The sequence below is a fragment of the Hermetia illucens genome, chromosome 2 (genome assembly GCF_905115235.1).
Source record: "Hermetia illucens chromosome 2, iHerIll2.2.curated.20191125, whole genome shotgun sequence".
Taxonomy (NCBI): domain Eukaryota; kingdom Metazoa; phylum Arthropoda; class Insecta; order Diptera; family Stratiomyidae; genus Hermetia; species Hermetia illucens.
This window is the reverse complement of record NC_051850.1, coordinates 110,647,057-110,669,013: the sequence shown is the minus strand read 5'-3', so window position 1 is coordinate 110,669,013 and position 21,957 is coordinate 110,647,057. Positions and strand designations below refer to the sequence as shown.

The 21,957-nt window shown below is 37.5% G+C and overlaps 1 protein-coding gene across 10 annotated transcripts in view; it reads left to right on the top strand.

Annotated features, from left to right (window-relative positions):
* Positions 1 to 21,957, top strand: part of LOC119650268 (protein phosphatase 1 regulatory subunit 12B) — a 218,992-nt gene that overhangs the window by 87,059 nt on the left and 109,976 nt on the right. For 5 of the 10 annotated variants that reach the window (XR_005249251.1, XM_038052883.1, XM_038052882.1 and 2 more), the window contains exons 2-9: positions 1,206 to 1,318; positions 1,387 to 1,678; positions 1,741 to 1,997; positions 7,492 to 7,580; positions 7,867 to 7,974; positions 14,470 to 14,607; positions 20,985 to 21,063; positions 21,489 to 21,647. Coding sequence is in view for 9 of the 10 variants with exons in the window: in XM_038052883.1 (XP_037908811.1) it covers positions 1,206 to 1,318; positions 1,387 to 1,678; positions 1,741 to 1,997; positions 7,492 to 7,580; positions 7,867 to 7,974; positions 14,470 to 14,607; positions 20,985 to 21,063; positions 21,489 to 21,647 (1,235 nt within the window). In the remaining variant the exon portion in view is untranslated. The remainder of the gene's footprint in view (positions 1 to 1,205; positions 1,319 to 1,386; positions 1,679 to 1,740; positions 1,998 to 7,491; positions 7,581 to 7,866; positions 7,975 to 14,469; positions 14,608 to 20,984; positions 21,064 to 21,488; positions 21,648 to 21,957) is intronic. The other 5 variants (XM_038052884.1, XM_038052889.1, XM_038052887.1 and 2 more) reach the window with 3 other exon arrangements.

Here is a 21,957-nt window from a genome sequence, read left to right as displayed (position 1 = left end):
TAATAATCAACTATTCCTGCAATGTATCAGAACATCTCGAAAGCTTGATCAACAGAGAGCAGGAATGTTTTCGCTCCGGATGCTCCTGCATTGACCGCATTTATCTACGGCACATTTTGGAATAGTGCGTGGAGTTTTAAATTTTCGCTTAACCTGCCCTTCATTGATTTCGAGAAAGCTTACCACAACGTGAAGAGGAAGGAGGAGTGTTCTACGCATGAAGACCTTTCCAGAGAAACTAAAATCAGAGCGAGTTATGATGGAGGAGCTCAATGGGCAATGACATCTTTCCTCAAATACCTCATGAAGTGCATTTCAGGTAATCGCGGACGATAGCGTGTAGGTGTGGTTGACGGGCTATACCTCACCAAAGGTTAATGGCAACCATATATAAAAGTATACTAATCTGCCAGCGAAAGTAAAGGATGTGTGGCTCCCTAAGTATCGCACTAGTACTACAGCCAATATTCCCGTGTATGATAGGGGTGGATAAAATGGGATATCCTATTTTATGGTGCTCAGTTTACTTTTATCAACTAGAGCAACATCCTTGAACGTTTTCTTCTTCACTCATTGATTGGATTGGATTGGAATGATTACAGACTGCCGCATATAGCAGCGAGAGTCACTAGATCTTAGTATTTTTTGTTTCAATGCATCTAAACATTGTTTGTTGATTGGAGAATAATTCGAATATTTGATATTTTTACAAATTGGTGTTGAAAACTATTAGTAATGTGTACTGCCTTCGAATTTTCGTGTGATCACATTAAACTATAGTTTTCACGCTACAATTTAACGTTGATGATTGGAACCTATGATATAATATTTGTCACATTCAGTGCGGAGCTTATGAGTCACGGGTTTGGCATTTTTGCATTTGACCATAATAACAATGGAAAAATGTAGAAAAAAAAACGAAGATTTGAGTTGCGGCCCAGGTGAGTAACTGCAAACTTTGTTTGCACAAGACTTCCATCCCAGCTTCATTAAGAGGAGTTTATAATGATTATATTTCTAGAATAACGCACAATAACCATTCTTCAAGTCGCAGTCACATCGGTCCTATAATGGAACCGGTATTCACCTCTGCATCTTTTGAGATGGCCCATATTTTTTTCTTTCAGAAATCTAATTTCTTAACACTAATGTACATTCCACGCAAAACCTATTTACTTTTTAATAATTTTTTTTTCCATTTTCAGGCCTGCATTGATGATAATTTAGAAATGGTGGAGTTTTTAGTTAGTCATGGAGCAGATATCAATCGACAGGATAACGAAGGCTGGACGCCTTTACACGCCACAGCCTCTTGTGGGTAAGTAAATCTAGAAAAGAGAACACTTCTTCAAGAGAGAAACTACTTCAACTTTACCTTGATTGCAGGTTTGTTAGTATAGCACGATACTTAATTGAAAACGGAGCAGATCTAACAGCAATAAATAGTGACGGTGAATTAGCAATAGATTTAGCATCAACAAATTCTATGGCAGATCACCTACAGACAATATACGATGAAAATGGTATAGATTGCGATCATGCACGCCAAAGCGAGGAACAAATAATGTTAAGTGATGCCAAGAAATGGCTAAGAAGTGATGCTTCCGAGGCGGATAAGCCACATCCTAAGACTGGAGCAACAGCACTTCATGTTGCTGCTGCCAAAGGCTACACAAAAGTAAAATTTATTTTCTATTCAAAAAGCTTCAATAGTATCACCTTTTCTTATTCTTACTTCAGGTATTAAGTCTTTTACTAGCTGGACGAGCCAATGTTGATAAGCAGGACAATGATGGTTGGACGCCAATGCATGCGGCCGCGCATTGGGGTCAAAAAGAAGCAATTCAAATGCTTGTCGATGCAATGGCTGATATTGATATTAAAAATTATGCCGGACAAACACCAATTGATGTAGCGGAACCATCAATTGTTAAATTCTTAGAGGAGATTAAGGCGACTAACAAGAGAATTAAACGAAGGCCTACTAGTCAAATACGGTAAGTAACAGCGATTTAGTATATTCTAAACAATATTCGGCGAAAATAGTTCAGTTTGTTTTTATGCGAAGCTGTTTCGGAAATCCGATGGTAAATAGTTTTATTTTTTCATTAAGAATGATTAAGAAAGGCTTAGAATACGTTTCCATTTTTTTTCCTAAAGCTACTTTTGCGAATGTCATTCAGAAAGTTGGTTCTTTGCTTGCGGATAACTTTGCCTTTAATCGTTTTAGTTCAATAATTTCGCCATCACCCCTCATTATAATTTCTTCTTCTAGGCTAGTCTGACCGTTGTTCTCGTTTAGGCTTTTGTGGACGGTTTTTCATATGATGGTCGTTTGTTGAAGTAAGCTTTTACAAATGGAGGAGATTTCGTATCATACGTGCCAAGAAATCCCTGCTTTTATTGTAATTTTGCCATCCATTATCCTTTATGTTCAATAGTAGTGTCACGATTCTTTGATGTCTTCGAAGTCCTTGAAACTTTTGTTGTGATATAAGTTACAACTTACAACTTCATGAAATAAAACAGAAGTCTAGAAAGAAATGAATGGAAACGACATTTCATGGGCAATCTGTATTTTTCATCTTAACAATTTGCATTCTTGTATAAGCCACCTTATTAGTATTGATTTGCCTGGTAGAGGATATTTTGCAGGGTGGCGTGTCATTTTGGTTTGTATCCACCTCGGGAGGACTATACACAGGAGGTGTCAAAAAAAGCAGGACAAAAAATGAATCATCCGCTTTGAAGCCGAGTCAATATCGCAGTGCGTTCTGCGCAACTGTCAATGTATTGCGTCTCTGCGTATCTGTTAAAAAGTCAAAGCGTATATGTTGAGCTTTTTATGATTAATTTTGTCGGTAAAGGATAAGTTCAGTAGATGCCAAATCACATCGTACCTTACCGGAGTCTGCTAAATTTTCAATGGTTCGTGGCACAATGAAGAGCTACCATTTGTGTTTAAGTTGTAAAAATTGAGGAGACCGACATGTTCGACGTTTTCTCTCAATAATATTTCTCTCCAATTGATGATGATATCATCATGATATCGGCACGTGGCGATCTATGATAAAAATTCAAACTATGTTTATACCGTTTGTCCATTATACAGGCAAACTTTGATTTAGGACATTAATTGGTTTTGAGAAAATATGTCCTAGGTCGAATATGGCGCAATTTGAAGCACGAAGCAAATTGAGAGTTAAAGTAGAAAATTGCATTATAAACGTCTCGTGTATTCAGATGGCTTAGTGGTTAAAACTCTAGGGTGTCGCAGTGGAAGGCCCCCGTTCATTTCTCACTGGTAGCAGAGAGATTTGAATCGGGACTGGATATTAGACAAAAGTGGACTAAGCTGTGAATGCTTACCTCAGTCAATTTAGGATAATTATCACGGACGAGTACAATGCTGACCATATTGCCTCCTGCAATGTACCATAGCGTTGTAGTGTATCATTATGGTCTTGAATGTGTGCTCTAACATGCTTCAAAGCCCAGATCCAATTGGATTGTCGCACTAACGAAAGGTCTTGAGTTGGGTATGTTTCTCAATTCGCCAATTTAATTCTTAAGTCGAGGTATGTTCGTATAATGATCAGTGCTCCATTCCGTTTTTCGATGTGGAAAAAAATGCAAATTGCTTGCAGCATTGGGTTAAGCTTTACGAACTTCAACCGATCTTAGTTTTTGTGGCAAGTGTCCTCACTTCTGTAAGTCAACATAACTCCTTCTGGAGAGGGAAAAGGAAGGTGTTGGAGAGGAGTTATCTTCTTCTTTTTGGTAAAGACTACAGAGGACGAAAAAGAAAACTCCTTTCGGAGGCTATTAACTTTAATATTGTAATCTTTTAGCTATGTTTAAATATCAATGTCAATTTTTAACTGTTCAGTGCTTTGTTCAAAAAAGGCCTAGCAAATTCGGAAGCCATGTTTCGGAAATTCGCGCATGTACACTGCGATCGGTTTTAGAATAATTTTCTATCTCGACCAAACCAAATTTGGCAGGGAGATTTTTGAATCAGAAAGATAGCGGCTGCTTATTCTATATGTCTCCTGTTCATTATTTATTTTTATTATTCCGCGAAGACAATCAACTTTATGATACATGGTTGCATAAGAACATCTCCACTCCATCCGGAGCAATTCTACAATCGAGAAAAGTGGCCAACTCAATCTTGACAAATACCAAAGAAGAAGAAATGATTAGATTAATTTTATCAAGTGTATGGAATCCCGCGAATCCGATGATGATACACAGGCTCCACCACCTAATTGTCGATTCAATTTTAACGTCCAGAACTCCGTGTATTTCCGGGAAAAGATAAAGAATGTGTCAGTTGAGGGAGAGGAGGTCATGGTTTCATTCGATGTAAAGTTTGCTCACCAATGGTTGCCATTCACCCCTTAATGGGGACATAGCGCATCAACAACGCCTACGCCTCATACTCCTCCGTTGTATTGCTCTATTTGTTCCAATGGCGACCTTAATTTGTGACTTATTCATTGCCACTTCTGCATTTTGATCAAGGCATCCACGGGTAATTGGCATGTGCGCTAACGAAGTTCTTCATTCGAAATAGCATCAGGCCAACATAGTCTGAAGACACGTCGGGGACAGTTATTGACGATGGCTTGAAGCTTTTGAATAACAGTAGTGGTTATTTTCCATGTGCTATTCTCATATAGCAATACGGAAAGAAAATTCGCATAGAGCAGTCTCAATTTGATCTTGCCATTGAGATAACTGCATTTCCAGATTTTAGACACGGTAGCGAAGGCGGATGTAATGCCGTTAGTGTGTTGAGTGACATCAAGTTGGGTGGCACCGGCGTAGAAACGATGCTTCCTAAATATACAAATTGATCAATGCCCCCGATGTTGTGCCCTTTAATTCAAGTTGGTAGAGTTTGATGATCCGTCAGATTGACAACCTTGGTTTTTGTTGGTCTTCAGTCCGATGGAACTTCACCGAAGGTGATATGGTTGAAAACCATCTTCTTCTTCATCATCTTCTTCCCACCTCCTCTGAGTCGACCGTTAACGACGCCCATAGGGCTACGGAAAATTTGTGACGACACGTAAGTTCTTTTATGATGCGGAATACGGTTTTGAAATCATTACTATCTGCGGTAGTTTCTGCTTCCTTGATCAACACAATAATACGCGCTACTCCTAACAATGTACCATCAATGATGGCCTAGTGGCAGCTGCAGAAATCCACATGCTATCATTATCGTTATCGTCATTAAGACAATGACTTCCCATCACATGTTCGAGTAAGGTGTTGTTAGAGTCCGCCTTGGCATTCAGATTACCTATCACGATTAGAATGCCACCTTTAGGAAGTATCTTTTGGACTGCTTTCAAACGCTCAAGCCTTCTTCTCGTTTGAATGGGAAATTTCTGTTAACGTATATTATTAAAATATTCTTCATTCTGGACAAGAATCTTGAAGTCAGTATCCTCTTTGAAACCAACTACCAAGTAAGAGGATGTGCTGTCGTAAGCATCAATCTAACGCTTAGTTCTGTCAGGCTTTTCAAAATACAATAATACAGTACGACAAGAGAGGCAGAGGAATTCTCCCCGTAGTTCTTCCATCGAACCTCATCGATCCTCACTTAACCCCAGAATGTCCGGCCTGTAACATTGGAACTCATGATCAAGCGAGCTTTCTGGAAATCCAGCAGAGATTACTTCGAGTGAATTTTTGATCTCCATGATTGGAGCTTTCGAGTGACAGTGCGGGTCGCGTCTCATGTGCTACTCCCATATAGCAATACAGAAAGAACACACATCTTATTGTTAACATATCTGCATTTCCAGATTTAAGACAGGGCAGGGAAGGCGGGTCTAGTGCTGTCAATGCGTCGAGCGACATCTAGTTCGCTGCTACCGTCGGCAGATACTATGCTTGATGGATGGAGGGAGAGTCAGACTGGGAACCTTGGTTTTGTTGATGTCTATCTTTAATCTAACTCTACTTGCCTTTCTGTCCAAATCCAGAGCCATTTGACCAAGGTCCATTACCCGGTAAGAGCGCAAACAGGTGTCGAGATGTTTGAGGGACATTTAATGTCATCATCTGTAACTGATAACTATTATTTTCTCTGAAATGTTCCTTCTGCGTAGAGCGCTCCAGTTTTCTCGAAATTGATGAAAGCAAGTGAAGCGAAGATTTAAACTCCTACCAATGATCCCTAGGGTGTGGCTGTAGTCAATGCAGGATGATTCAGAGCGGAAACCAGCCTGGACACTGTCATTCAAGCGTTCCAGGTGTTCTTTGATGCTTTTCAGCATTTTTTTTGCAATCATCGTTACGATGGCCAAAATCGCGTTTCTCCATCACATGTTCAAGCAACGTTGTCACAGCCTACCTTGGCATTCAGATAATGGTATGCACCTTTGAAACGTTCCTCATTCTTATCTTACAGTCAACAAACCGCTGCGACAAGGGAGAGAAAAGTGCTTGCCGCAGTCTTATTGTCTTACTTCACTTAACCATCCATAAAATGTCCGGCATGTGACGCTGAAAATCACGTTCTAGTTGGAGAAAGCGAGCATTCTTTGGGTCCTCGGTATCTTTGACGAGGAGCGTTCGCGTATTCCAAAAACTAAATCGTGTCCTGATACGATAGTTAAAGGTCACGCATAGGTCCGTTTCTATTTGAGACATGGATATAGCAAAAAGAACTTCGAAATCTGCACGTTGCTAGCCTTCAGGTTTCGATCCCTGTTAGTCTAGCCTTTTACGATACGCAAGTAAGAAGGGGCACTGGGGGTTCATGTCTTCATTTCTGCAGGCATAGGCTTGGAGTGGTCTCTTGAATTTGGGTTGTTATATTCTCTCAGATATTATTGATGGTGTCGTGACATCAGGAACAGTTTTTTTTAGGGAGGATGTGGTTAATTTGGTTGAAAGTCTTTACATCGGGGGTTATCTACTAAGTTTAGTGGTTGGTAGAGCCTTTGTAAATGTACGCATAAAATTTACATGTTATTTCTTATAATTTATAATTCAGATTTTTGTCAATTAATTGAGTCTTAAGATACCAAAAATTTGGTATCTGCTTTCCGAAAGTCATTGGACATCAAAATAAGAGTTCAGTTTAATTTTGTGCTGTCCCTATTCAAATATTCATTATTATTCATCACTGAAAGTGCAGTTACGCTTATGGAGTTTTTTATTATGCATAAACACCTTTAAATGAGTCATGACTCGGCCAACTGAGTATTTAGATCATTCGCTGCTTTATGGAAAACCAACCACTGCATGATTAGCATCGGATATGAGTGTTTGATCAGAGGTGTTTGAAGGAGTAATAAGCAGGAGTTGTGAATTTTGGTCGAGATAATGTTTGAGGCTCTCCTCGTATTATCGCTTGGTAAAAAAAAAATTGTACTATCCACTTCCAAAGTATTGTGGTACTACTACTGTAGATTTTTAATTAATTAATGACTATAATAAATACAATTGTTTTTTTTCTTTTAGAATTTCGGATACAATTGAAAATCACATCGAAGCGCCTGCGAAGATGATTCGGGTTGAAGTCAAGTCTGATTCGAAGGATACAGTCAATGGTAAGTGTTATTTATTGAATTTGACCCTATATTATCAACTTTACTTTCAACACGTAGCACTTAGAAGCAATTTATGTTTCTCTAGTCCTAGAAAGTACGTAGTTTAGTATATGTTTTCAGTATCAAACAGACAATCGGATCATAGTTAATGTTTTCTTTCAAATATTAATTTTTGCAATGCTGCGCTTTATTAACCAAAACCAAAACCAAACCAAAAATCCCAAAAACTCAAATGCAACAACCAAATAACAATTCGTTTAACAACATACTGTGTTAAAAATAAAAGACGATAATACGGATGGGTTAGCAAGAATTGTTGAGAATGAAGAAAGTGATTCAGATATCACCGATTCCACAGAAAGTTCACATTCAACAAGTATTTCCGACAATTTAGGTAATGGAAGATTTTTGACATCATCGTTAAATCATTTGTCCGTTTCGTATGTTTTCAAGTTCGAATTGCATTTTATTTATTTTATATTGTTGCGTCATGGCATCTCTTCGAAATTCTGCCTTCCATGTTTGCATCAATTGTAGAACAACGTTATATTATTGTATCTGTTGGAGAATTATTTTGCACAGTTTTCGTGTTGTTTGTTTCCTATCACATATCATACGTTATAGTTGGCGCATTTTTACTCATTCAGTTGCATACATATGGATTCATTGAAACTACATTAGAATAAAAATATCATTTATTCAAAGGAAAAAAAAATTAAGTGTAACCAAGTCACTAAATAAAATGAAATATATCAAATATTAGTCTTTAAAAATGTTTAAAATGACCTAAATTTAGAATTTTAGAATGTACAGTAGACCCTTAAAATTGATGAGAAAATTTAGTTGATTTTTCCTGGTTTTTTCTGTGGGGATATCTTGAAGCACGCAGGTTTCTGATGTGATCGTGGCCCAAATTCAATTGCCTTTAACATGAAAGTGATATTCCATAATATGTAGTTTGTGAATCCTCAAGAGGAATACAAATTTGACATAAGTTCGTTGCAGTAGGGTCGGCTATGAATAGATGAAGTTCTAAGTCACATAGGGAAGTGGCAAATAGTAAGGGTGTTAGTCCACTACTTTATTTTCTTTTGTAAACGTAGCAGTGGTGGGTAAAAATAAAATGCTGAAATCAGTGAATTGTAGTTGGAGTTAATCCCAACTGTGCTAAATCTTACCACTCTTTGTATCAGGTTCCGTGACAGGCCAACCAAGAAAACGCAAGTAAAATTATTCAAAAAAAAAAGTTTCGTATTTGAAAAATGCATTGAATATTTTTATAAAAATGGTTATGATATTTGATAAGCTTCAGAAAACCACTAGGCGTTTATTTTAGTCCAATCGGGCCCCGCCCCTATCGAGAATTGACAATGGGTTCTTGATGCATGGATGTCACCAGGACGTAAGTATGTTAATCCGAACCATAAAAATCCGTGTCTAAATATTGGTACCCACAATGAATGAACTTGTAAGAATGCTTCGGTAGGAGCGTATCGATATTTACGGTCTACGAGAAGCTCGATGGTGTTGGGTCAAAAGTTGAGACATAATATGCGAATGGGGTAAAAGCGGCTCTTATACTTTGATAGTCCACGTATTATCTCTCTCTCTCTTCATCAAATCGAGCGATTTGCGAGTTGACTATCTCAGCTTACCGCATCATTCTTTTTGTCATCTCGTACGCACATCACAGACAGGTCGATTTAATGTCAAGCAAGACGTCTTCTGACAACTATTTAAGACAAAATCCTGTGACATGCTTGAAGATGACTTCTGGTTGATCTCAATGTCATCTGTGGGAAAAAAAAGGCTTTAATAGGTGGCCAATGATGATAAAGGCGAGCGTATTGTCGATTTTGCGCACACTCATCACTTTATAATTGTTAGTATATGCTGTCCTGCGAAGCTACAATTGAAAGAACGTGAGGAACGCACTAGCAAACCGCAAATATAAATTTGGCGATCTTATGAGGAAAAACCATTAAAAACGTCGAAGAAACGTGAAATTAAGCTAAATATGCGAACGACAATTATACGCATTTTGCATTATACGTTTCTCCTCGATAAAACAGCAACGAATTGGAAAATTCATAAGAATACGATACGCCAAGCTACTTAGTGACCGGCCTATTACAAAGATTTGTACCATAAACTGAACGCTCGAAACGGCGAGGAGGACCTATATTGTTTTGTCCAAAGCCGATATCAACGCACACAGAATATGGAAAATTTATGTTGTGTTAATGATAAGAACGATACTTCGCTTACCGGTCGGTGGACAGCGGCAAGCAGCATATGTCAAAAGAAGAATTTCTTCTTCCACCATTTGCACAAGCACTGCCGACAGTCGAAACGGTTCCACCTGTCAGTACCACACTACTCGAGGAGGGCAATTGAAGCTCTGCAATTGACTGGACTCAAGTGGCCCGCGCCACGAAGCCCCACCGGAGGTTATCCGGTACCATGGGAATCGGGATAACCATCTGAAAGCATATACTCCGGGAGAATTCATGTGTTCTCGGACCAGTTATTTGCGACTGGCCCCCTTGGGGGAGTTACATGGTGGTTGTGGTTGTCGCAGAGTTCCAAGCATGAATTTGCGCTGTACAACTATGGCCCCGCACCCGTTAGTTGCAGTAGTGGCGCGAAATATGCCACCATGGCTGTGCCAGTCACGGCGGGCTTCTGGAGTCTACATGTCTTCAAACTAACCTGTGTTCGAAGAGTACCGTGGGAATATACACGGCAGGTACTCACGTTGAACTCCCAGGAGTTTCATGTTAGCGCCGCAGAATTCGAGGAACTAATCATACGAATGAAATCGGGTAAAGCAACAGGACCTGGCGACATCACAGTTGAGCGGAGAGCTAGGACCAAATGTTCTGGTTCAATAAGTTCTTCATCTGGACTATTGAGAAGGGAAGGACGCCATCTAACTGGCAAGAAAGCACGGCCGTTTCAATGTCAACAAAAAACGGTAGTACCTGCGGAATGTTCAAATTATCGTCCAATTCGTTTGTTATTCTACAACATGAAATGCATTCGTGACACTATCGTTTAAATTATCGTGAACTAAACCGGATTTGTCAAGAATTGTCGCACTGCTGATGCAATACACGCAGTGCAGTTACTCAAGGAGGAACGCAATGAGAAGCATCGCTTTCTGTACATTGCATTCAAGGATCTAGAGTAAGAATTTGATTTCCACATCGTGTCTTTGTTGGTATTCATAAAGGAAGGCCTCTTGCCACTCTCCTTCCTTTGTTATGGGCACTGTTGTGCGGAGCATCCAATGTCCAGCGCCATACACATTGTTTTCTTAGCAGCTTATATAAAAGCTGACCTCGAGTAACTTTTTCAAAAGTGAAATGATTGTCGCACGCAACAAGGCTAAATCTGAATAAAAGAAATACCGACTTCAATGAAACAGACAATACAATTCTCAGTGTCAGTAACCTGTCCAGAAATAAGCGATCTAAGTATTTCGGATCAATGTTATCAGCTAACGGCAAACCGCGTTGTGAAAGTGTTTCACTCATCAGCGTAACTTGAATATAGTGGCGCTCAACCGTGGCTCATTAAAGCGAATTTTATACACAAAGAAGCGGTCGTTGTATCGCCCATAAATATCGTCGTTATGTAGACGAGATAATCGTTCATCCCCCTGTAGGGAGTTGAAAATTCTTTGGAGGATTCATCTCTCGAACGACTAAGAGTTCGCCTTTTTTTTTTTGCTATGAACTTAAGTCTCCGGGGAATATATAAGGACTGGCAAGATAATTGTATTGTACAGTAAGAGTGCAGTAAGGTGAAACTTTTTAAGCAGGGCAATTTTTTTAAGTTCGTCATAGCTGTTATGGGTTGTGATTTTCGATCCTAGATAGGAGAAATTATCAACAGTTTCAAAGTTGTATTTTCATATCTCTGTTGTTCTCAGTTGACGAGTGCTATTTAATGTTGTTGTTTCTCTTCTTTCTGCTGCTAACATTGCCAACATGTATTTCGTCTTAGCTTCATTAACGTGCAGCTAAGTGTAGTTTAGAAATTTTAACCGGAAATCCCCTTAAGTTCATGCTTCAAAATTTGGCAGTAGTATGAGGGATAACATAGGACATAACTTTAGGAAGTTTGAAGGAAATCTAACTATTATTAAAAAAGTTATAGAATGTGAAAGTTTGCCATTTTTTGTGAATTTCCTGCATTATACAACGTGTATGACGTTATCATCTCTTATCAATTCGTCAATACCACTACAAAGTGAGCTCTTATGAATGGGGGGTCGCAAAAAAATATTTTGTTTTAGTATTTTAGTCATTTGTATATCATATCAATTACTCAAGGCAGACATGTGTATGAATTTATATATACATATGTATATGTTAATGAAGCTTTGGGGTAGGGCACAATTCAGATAAATATATTTGTACATTAAATCAGCGATATTCAATATACGTACTGTATATGTCATATGCATTCTTTTGTGGATGAAGTAAATCGGAAATATACGATCAATTTATGTACCTGGATGTATAAGTATAGTATTCAGTAATAGGCATTATTTGTTTGTTGAGGATGAGCATAATATTTACGTCTGTAATATGTACATATATCCTGTACTTTGAAATAAAATATGAAGGAATATTTTGGGTTGTTAGCAATATACGATTACAAAAATGTGCGTAGAAAGTTTCTCACAAAGTTGAACACAAAATCTTTACACCCGAAGCGCCAGCTTCCGGTATTCTGACTTGTTAAGTATGGGACAGGTAATGCCTCCTTGGAAATTATCGCCGATTGGCAACTCGCCCATATTCGTCTGTCTAGACTTAGACGAGTATTTGAAGTTATCCCTGTTAGTATTGTCGACAATGGGAACACAAATTTCCGAAAAATATAAAAGAAGCTTTCCCGATGATTGACTAAAGAATCAATTTCTTCGTAGACTACTATTAGATAAGCGAATAGAGCAGGTTGGTTCGTTTTTTTAGCGAATGAGTTTTTTAACTTTATTGTAAAACGTGCGTACCTTATCGGTATTAAAAAATGCATCTTCCTTATTTGGTTGAAGCTGTTCGAGTAATGCGTTAACTTCCCCGTTGCTGGCTAGTGATTATTGTGAAAATTATAATATCTGAAACTTTTTGGATGATCTTTTCTGGCAAAATAATTTTTTGGAGACTCCTCAGAGTGTCAAAAATTACTTCTATAACGGTCTTAATGGATAATCTTTCGAGGTCAGATCTTCAAATCATAGAAAAAATCAAAGTTTTTCAAGCTAAATGGCTTCCATTGACATTCATTTTGCACTTAATTGCTATTATTAATCGTTGGTAAAGGTGAATTTCAATGTTTGGAGCGAATTGGGAGATTTTAACGACAGGACCCATCAGGTCCAAACTCTGGGGCAAGGATGCCAGGACGACCATATTCGCAGTCTAGATTAAGTGATTTGTGTGTTATGGCATCGAATAATTTTTGGAATCTGGAAAACACATGTTGGCCTAGTCGGTGAATTTTGGTGGTCTATTTGTAAGCCCGGTTTTCACAGCATCTTTGTTAAAAAATGACTTTCCTTTGGAATTATTGTCTAAGGAGCAGGACGGATAAAAATTCGAAGGGACAATTTCATGGGAGTATGCTGCTGCTAACCCAATTCCGCAATTTTTCTTTGACTGAGTGCTACCGTTTCTGGTTTATCGTTTTCATGGTGAAATATAACGCCAACTCTGTTCATCAGGGATGCAAGTTTTTCTTTCAATCCTTCCCTCGAAATGCTCCAGCTGGACCCAGTATGTTCAGCGAATAATCTCTCGAATATCCCACCAAATACACCATAACACCTTACGAGGGAGAAATCTTGCTCTTGATGCCAATGGTGATGTTGTGTTTTTCTTGCAATCCACCGTTCGTCCCCAGTGACTAAATAGAAACGACAATCTTCCGATTTTTTTCTATTCAGCTGTGAAACGCAATCGTTCAGGCAGTCTTCCTTTTTCTTGAGGGAAAATTCATGGGGAACCCAGTGATCACAACTTAACCGATAGATCAAATTTTTCTTTCTATGGTAGTACGATAATACATACTCTCACACGGACAAGTCAGGCAAACGACATGTGACATATAGCGTCACATCAGTATAGTTATATGGGGTGTCAAAATGAAAGGTTTCGATTAGTACTTTTCAAATGGAATGCCTGGCTGGAAAGTGACCGTCTCCTTCACGGACCTATTCTTAGAAACTACTCAACCAAGTGATCTCAAAATAGCAAGAAGCTGCCACTACATGTTGTCTACGATCCGAAATGTGCTCCATCCCCATATCGTGCCAAATGAAGTTAATAATAGTATATAACTAAACGCTTCAAGGTTTGGTAGAAATTTCATTAATACTAACAGAGTTATAAATAGTGAAATTTGTCCCTCTTGTGCAAATTTATTTCAATCTAAGCTTTTTATGTCATTATCACACACTAAAGTGATAGTCTGGTATAATATAATATATGCATATATATTACGAGCTAGGTACAAATATGACAAATGTCCATTCAAATATTCTTATATAAGGAATATACAAAACCTTAACTTCAGCCCTGGTATCAGAGATGTTTTCATCATAGCGGTTGTGTTCATCGTAAGTCTACTCTGCGAATGTTGAGGGTCTACTGTACTTAATTAATTTTCAGGCATAATGCGTTCGAATTATAAATTTGGTAACATTTAATTTCATAATTACTTTACAATTTTTTTGTTCACAGCACAAGTGTATTTTGAATTGATGTTGATTTCAGCTTCACTATTGCTTGTAAATGCTTTTTTTTTGCCAATTCACTTCTAAAAACTAAAAAAGTACAACTAAAATTTATTACGGAACTTTGAAATATGTTTTCAGAAGATAAATCTAAAACTACATCAGAATCTGTTGCGCCGACACCCGCGGATAACAATACAGGTGTTGAAGAGGATGCACCATGGAGACGCAGTAGTTCGCTTAGAAGTCGAACACAAATTGAAAATCCTACTAAAACTCGTAAGTTTTTTTTTTAATTCTTGGTTTCCATACTTAATAGCATTTTGTAAGGTTTGAAAAGTTAAGGATATATATATATATATATGTATATGGGGGGATTTTTTTTAACCCACTCGTTAGGGGTATGCGTATGACTTGCGAAATTTTCAGATAATTCAAGAATAAAGGATGTCCAGAAAGTAAGTGTACTCAATTTGTGCAGGCTTCAAACAAATGCATTTGAAAAAATGGCATGATTACAATTTTTAATATGTAAATTATTTTTCATAGTCGCTGCTTCTTGGGATGGAGGTGGTCTAGTGGGGTATCAATTGTTTACTGCCTGCCTCAGAAAAGTTTTCCAACAGCTCCTTCCAATTCTCCACCTTCACCTTCTTGTACTTTGAAAACCCTTTTTCATCATGTGCACTTTCATGGAAGTGAATAGATAGTAATCTGAGGTTAGAGGAATGCAAGGGATTTTTCAAAAATGCCTTTTTACTAAGTCCAGTTGTTGTTTCGTGTCGTTGAGCTCTAGCGTTGTTGTGTACCAGGCAGATTTTCTTTGCCAGCAAGCCGCTCCCTTATTCCGAATCATCGTTGCCCCCCATACTATTAAGTTTCATCTTCAGTAGTAACGGGTTGGAGAAAATTATCATTTTTGAGTTTTTAGTGCTTCGGAGGTTTGTATTCGATTTACTTTCCGGACCCATCTATTAAACAGTTTCCGATATTGGGGGATCTCTGTAATTGTTTCATGCGGCAAAGATCTGGGGTTTGTGTAAACAATGTAGAAAGTTAGTCTCACGATCATCATGAACTCATTTTCGTCATTCTTACTTTCCTCCCATCGTACTGAGTTTTCAATATACTAGCCTCTCGTTTCGAAGAGGAGGAGTCAGGCTATACGGCAGTGTTGTCAACATGTCCAAAAACCATTCCCTGCGACCAGTAAATTTCTAAACATACCTCGTCATTGTAGCGTATAGCACTGGGTGCAAGCTATACTTGCGGATCTATTGTGGCGGAGCGAACGTACGCAATTGCGAGTCGCGATGGCCATTACTTTTTTTTCACTGTCAAAAATTGTTTTTCAAAGTCAGCGGAAAATCAGAGAGTCAACCATTCATATATATATACAAAGCATTGTAAAGTTTAATGAAATACTTTACAACCTAAAGTGGTCTTCTAACGTCAAGCGTAAATTTCTGACCTATTTTTGAGAATCAATGTCAAAGCAACCACTGAAAATAATATAATGATTTTTTTTTATTTAATTTGTACATGCTTTGAGTTTTCAAAAATATTTTCGAAAAATACCTAGAAGCATCCTCGCTATAGTCCTTGTGGAACAACTGAAAAAAAAAGTTGATTGAACTCAATAAATATTTTTGGTAGAAGTGATGCCTCAATGTTTAAAAAGTCAACTTGCGGAAAAACGTGCTTAAAAATAAAATATGGTATAAAATATGATTGCAGAAACTTACGATTCAATTAATGCAATGCAAGGGCCGTAGAACTCTTTATCCTCGTTAGGAAAATATTCTCGGTTTACCGCATTTTCCTCTCTCTGTTGAATCCGGGCCTTTTTTGCAGCGTCACTGGCCCTACGTTCGGAGCGGTCGATGCGTTTCTCGTCTCCTAAAGTAATCCTCAACACGTCCACGACTTGCAAAATGGACAAACATTTTTCGTTGAAGATCATTATTGCTAAGTGGGTAGCAATTTCAACCATCCGTTTGCCCTAGTGCAAATGTTTTGGACTCCAAATCCGAATACAGATTTTGAGAGATTCATTGCTGTTTTCACTGAGTGCACCCAAGCGTATTTAATAAACTATCAGAAGGCAGATTCTCGTATGTCGAATTCATCAACTGTACAATCTGAGATCTAGTTTCAAAATATGTCAAAAAAATCGATTTGTTGAAACCAGGGAAGATCCCATAATAAATCCCATCAAATCAATAAACAACTAAATGAAATGAAACTTCAGAGTTTAATATTAATGAAATCAATGAAACTAAAAAAAAAAATTGTGGACATACTTGAAAATGGATAAAATATCACAACTTGAGAAAAATAAATTTGAAAAATTAAAAGAAAAAATATTAACACATACGTTAGTTCCGTCTTTTCGGAACAATACATGTGCGTTTTTTCGTTAAAAGATTTTACCACCATCAATTGTTCGTATTTTGATAAAAAATTATCGATATTTTGATAAAAAGTGATCGAATATTCTTCAATTATTCCTCTAAATGGAGAAATTGTTGATATTAAGCGGGGTCGAATATTCCATCAACTTTCTATGGGCCGAGGTATAGAACACTGTCATATACAGAACAAACTAGTTTTCTTTATGATTGCGATTCCCGACAAAGGACAGCAGGTCTTAAATTGCTTAGGTACCTCGCTTAAGGAAATGTGGTCGCGTGAAAATGTCATCAATCGCTTCTCTCTATGTCTATATCATGAAGTTGTCTCAAAGTAACAAATGTTGGTATTTCATGAATAATTTCCCATCCGGTTAACTATTTAATTTTTTTTTTGTAAATTAGCCTCGTTCGGTTGTCTCCCCATTCGATTTATTTTTTTTTCTCTTGCGTCTCTCTACAACAGAGCATGTAGTGCTGGATTTTATTCAGACGCCGAAGTAGAGATTTTTTAGTATCTCTAAAAAGTTCAAAAGTATACAATAGAGGGAGGGGAAAAAAGATAGGAAGGAACAGGTTAGTTCTATTAATAATAGTAGGATTTCCATCAAACTCTCCAGAATAATGCTCTATATTACAGCCATATTTTGCTATTTTAGTTTACTTCTAGAATGGATTTGGGTGAAGTTTTCTAGGAACTTCCTGAAATATATTTAGGCACTAATATAAACTTTGTTGGAATAGATTTCGAATGAAATTATTGTACCTTTTGAAATTTTGCTCCCATTCGTTTTCTTTACAACCCTTATCTAAAAGTACTAATCGATATCATTCCCATGTTTGGTGAAAAAACAAATTAATTTGATCTGTTTCGATTTGAAAAAATCCTCGACTGCTATCTTAACTACGGTTAAACGCTACACTTATATTCCACATATTCCATCGTCATTTGTGGTGCATGGGCCCTGCAGTTGTTTGGATGGAAGAACTTTTGGCTTGCGTCAACATTCTTTCCTTTAATTTTTGCTCTACTGCTGCTGGAGAATGAGAGGATCAAGACTGAATCCAAGCCACCTCTTTTGATTTGATGATAAAGGACTGCTTTGCAGTAGTAAATTCGGAAATTTAATTCACATAAGATTTTGGTTGATTTTGACGAAATTTCAAACGAAAGTGGAATATAATAATTGGGGTTTAATAGAAAGTTATCGAATTTTTTTAATTGGATTTGACTAGATGGACCTGAAAACCTAGTGTTGTCTGTTCATTCGTTAGTGGCATATAGAACATTCACACAGCCAGATAGGATTTCAATTTCATTATCATTATGCCTAACGCTATGCAAGTGATAAGTTTACACCAGCGAGACAAACACAAGACGAGCACCCATGACGATTGGGATTCCATCCCAAAGCAGAGAGATTGCAAGGCTGATATAATTACGCTCTCAACCATCGCGTCGTATAAACCTAGAGAGTTTCTTATCGTTCTTAACCTTTGTTACATTTTCAATATTTCTTACGGTGATCAATTACCGAATGCTTAGATGACTTGACGCAAGGATTAGGAGCCAACATTTCCCAAAAACAAGGTCACAATAAACACAATTCTCGACGAATTAATTCGACTATAGCTAGCTGAGGCCCTTTAGGAGAGGTGTACACGTTACCAGTTACCGTGCAAATACGGTCTGAAATTTTGTCATCAGAGCGTAAAAGGAATATCACGTCAGTGAACGAATCCAAATTGAGTTGACTCATTGCTGCCGAGTTTTCACACACTATCCAACTTAGTACTGTATTGAGGTATTGGGATTTGTTGCCAGAAAGGTGATTTTAGTGGATAGAGGGAGTTCGTGTCGAAAATAAAGTATATTATTCGAACATGAAAACGTGTCTCCAACAAACAAAACATCACAGTGGGCGATTACTACTTTAAACAAGTATGCCGATTTACTTAGAGGCCCTACTTTTATAAGGTGGTAATGAAAAACATGAGGTAGACCAGCGAATCATGGTACCGAATAAAACCCTGTATGCAGTCCTTCTTATATTGAAATTAAGATTAGTACAGAAAAATAATGGACTTCGAATCTATAAAATATTATTACCCCGGCGATCAAAGCATAGATTTTGGAGGGCTAGCCAGATTCAATCTTCAATCTTCCCTGAACAGACTAAATACCGAATCTGGGAAGGTTTTCCGGAAGAAGGCGAAGCTTATTATAAACGAGGGTGTGGTCACTGTTGCACCACCAAATGGGGAAATATCCATAGAAATCGGAGGCAAGGAAGCTGAATTCATTTCAGAAGTTGGGGCAAGCTGGCAACCCCGGTGGGACTCACACCGGTTGCAGCAGACTATTTGGTTTACGGCGGTTTTTACATTAACCTACACTTCTCTCTACAAACATAAAGATTATTCAAAGCACCATGCAACGTGGAAAAGCCTCTTCTTTTCTACTGGCAGTAAGACTGACTAAGTTGCAGGAATACCTTTATATTGAGTTGGGGAAAATAAATGTCGTATTTGTGATCGAAATTTGATGCTTTATTTAAAATACTTAGAATTATCCGATTCAAGTCAAATATGCGCCGTTTTGTTCCCAAACTTTTTACCATTCAGAAGGCAATTTCATTATCCCCCAAAAAAGGGTCTTTTTAGATGAGAGATCCTCCAACCGAGAACCTGGGTCCTGTTGTCAACATTGTTAGAGGTAACCATGCTGACACAATTTTGCCCCCATCACTTAATGGTGGCCATCTTACAATACCAAATTAAGTCGAGACCTCGTTTTTTTCGTTTATGGGAATCAATCCAAAAGAAGTTTTGTTAATTTTTCGTGAGTGTATGCTCTGTTAGCGAAAATAAATGGTAGCCACATCTCGTCTGTCACGATTCGATAGATTTAGCATCTCATGGCCTGCAAAGTTGTGAAATAGTTGACTGATTGAATCGCAATATGTTTGCCATTTGCTACTGATTCAAAGCGCCATCTTCGCTCAAAATGGCTGAGCTTTCAACCTTTTTCGGCAATCTTTCACGGTCTTCATTGCGGATGTCAAAATCCTTACTTTAAAAACTGCGGAACCAAGCTCTACATTTCGATTCGTATGCTACACGTGCAATGACTAATGCGTTTAGATCTATGAGGAAACAACGAACCTGAAGGGGACAGAGTATCGAACGAGTTATTGCGAGAACTGACAGTTTTTGGAACTTCACAATTACATGTGTTTGGTAGAAGATATGAAATTATCCTTGAACTTAGAGAAAACTGGGACCAACCAGAAGTACACGTGGCAGGATATATTGAGTTCTTCTACGAAAACGGAACAGGATTTTGGAGTAGGGGTTCGAATAGAAACACTGAAGCGCTAAGCACTAAGGGACCGGGAGTTAGGTACAATGCCGATTTATGGGAGTTTTTTGTTCCGCAAGTTGGAATTACCTTTACACGTCGATTGGATCGTGCTAAAATTTTTCGCGCACGAAGTTCAACCTAAGGGGCGGTCCCTTGTCAGTTACGAGGATTCCACTGACACGATCAGCGAGAAATGTCTATGCATTTTAAATTGTAGGATGCCATAGCTGAACTGAGGCGGCTAGGATTTTTGTTAGTATGCCATTGAAGAAGGAAATAAAACCTAATGCTAACTAGGTACGATTTTCCTCTTTCGATTCTGGAAGCAGACTGAGAAATCGTAACTTTTCAGAAATTGACATTGGCTATCTAAACGAATTAGGTTTACTTCACATGTGATTTAGGATGCTCCTATAAAAGTCCTCACACCAGGTTTATGCGAATTCAGGTGGGCCCCTTGTCATTTTCACCCCAATGTGTGTAAGCGGTAGGTCCATAGTATCGGGACAACACAAAGCCAAACACAAACATCCATAGCGAATTGTTATTCGAACCCGAGATGACGAACTCGAGATGCTGACGCTCAACAAACTCGACCATTTGACAAAAGTACGTGGTTAAATATCAATTAACGAACAACGGCGAAGAGCAAGACCAAGATTTCAGTTTATTTACTCGAACAACAATAGTTGTCCCCAATTTCGTGAGTCATACACATACAATACCACTTATAAGTTTAATCGCAATCATAGGGCTAATTCTATGTCTTTGAGTTTACTGCAAATTTTGAAATATTTCTGTTCAACATATATTAAATATTTTTATTTTAATTTGAATTTAAAAATAATAAAAAAAAATAAACCTGCATTTTTATTTTGTAGAAGTTCCTGAAAAAGACGCAAAATCAACTGACTCAGAAGTGATATTAAGACGTACACAAAGTTTCGAAAACGACGAAAAGTACGTATCATTAGAAAATACTATGTTTGCGACTGTAAATATTATATTCTTTTGATTGAGAGCACTAAACTGCTTTGATACTGATCACACATTCATATTTTTATAATATACCTTCCAAATCAATCGTTCTAATTCTTTAAACACCTTACAACTGACTTTGTCATGTTTGAACACGCAATTGATGTAGTTGTTGTCCTTTTCCTGGTTTATGGCGTGTGTTTGAAATAAGTGCATAAATAATTATTTATTTTTTAGATTTCAAAGTCATTCATTCCACATCATTCATACAAGAACAAAGTTAATTCCAATCAAATTATTAATTTCTAATCTAATCCCTTAATTATTTAATCTTAACACAAATCGATTAATTTTTAATTTTTGCATCATCCGTCCTGCTGCTTTTTTTATTCATCTTTTAAATATAGATTCTATCAAAAATACCATGAACTCCGTGCAAGAATAAAAGCAAATTCGTGTCCAATACTACCAGCTACTCAGCAAACAGGTGTTTTAGGTGCCGTTAATCCACCAAACAATTATTCAGTACAAAGGTCTGCATCTTTAAAAGATCATAAAAATCTCAGGTATTGTTGTTGATATTTTTTTGTTTTGAAATTCATCTAGGAGAACTTTCTTTTGGTACGTTTTCTTTATTTTTGTTGTTTTTGTCATAAATTTTTATTGTAAAAGTCAAGTCACTATAGAAAAAGCTGTTTCCTGGAGATAAAAGAGGAAATAGTTGTTATTTCAAGGATAAGTACTTCCAATATTTTACTGTATATTGTCCTGTTTTCTTTTATTATTTCGATTAAATTAATGCCTCTAATTACATTTCTCATTCTTAATATGCATGAATCAAATTTCCATATGACGATTATACCAACAAATTAATCA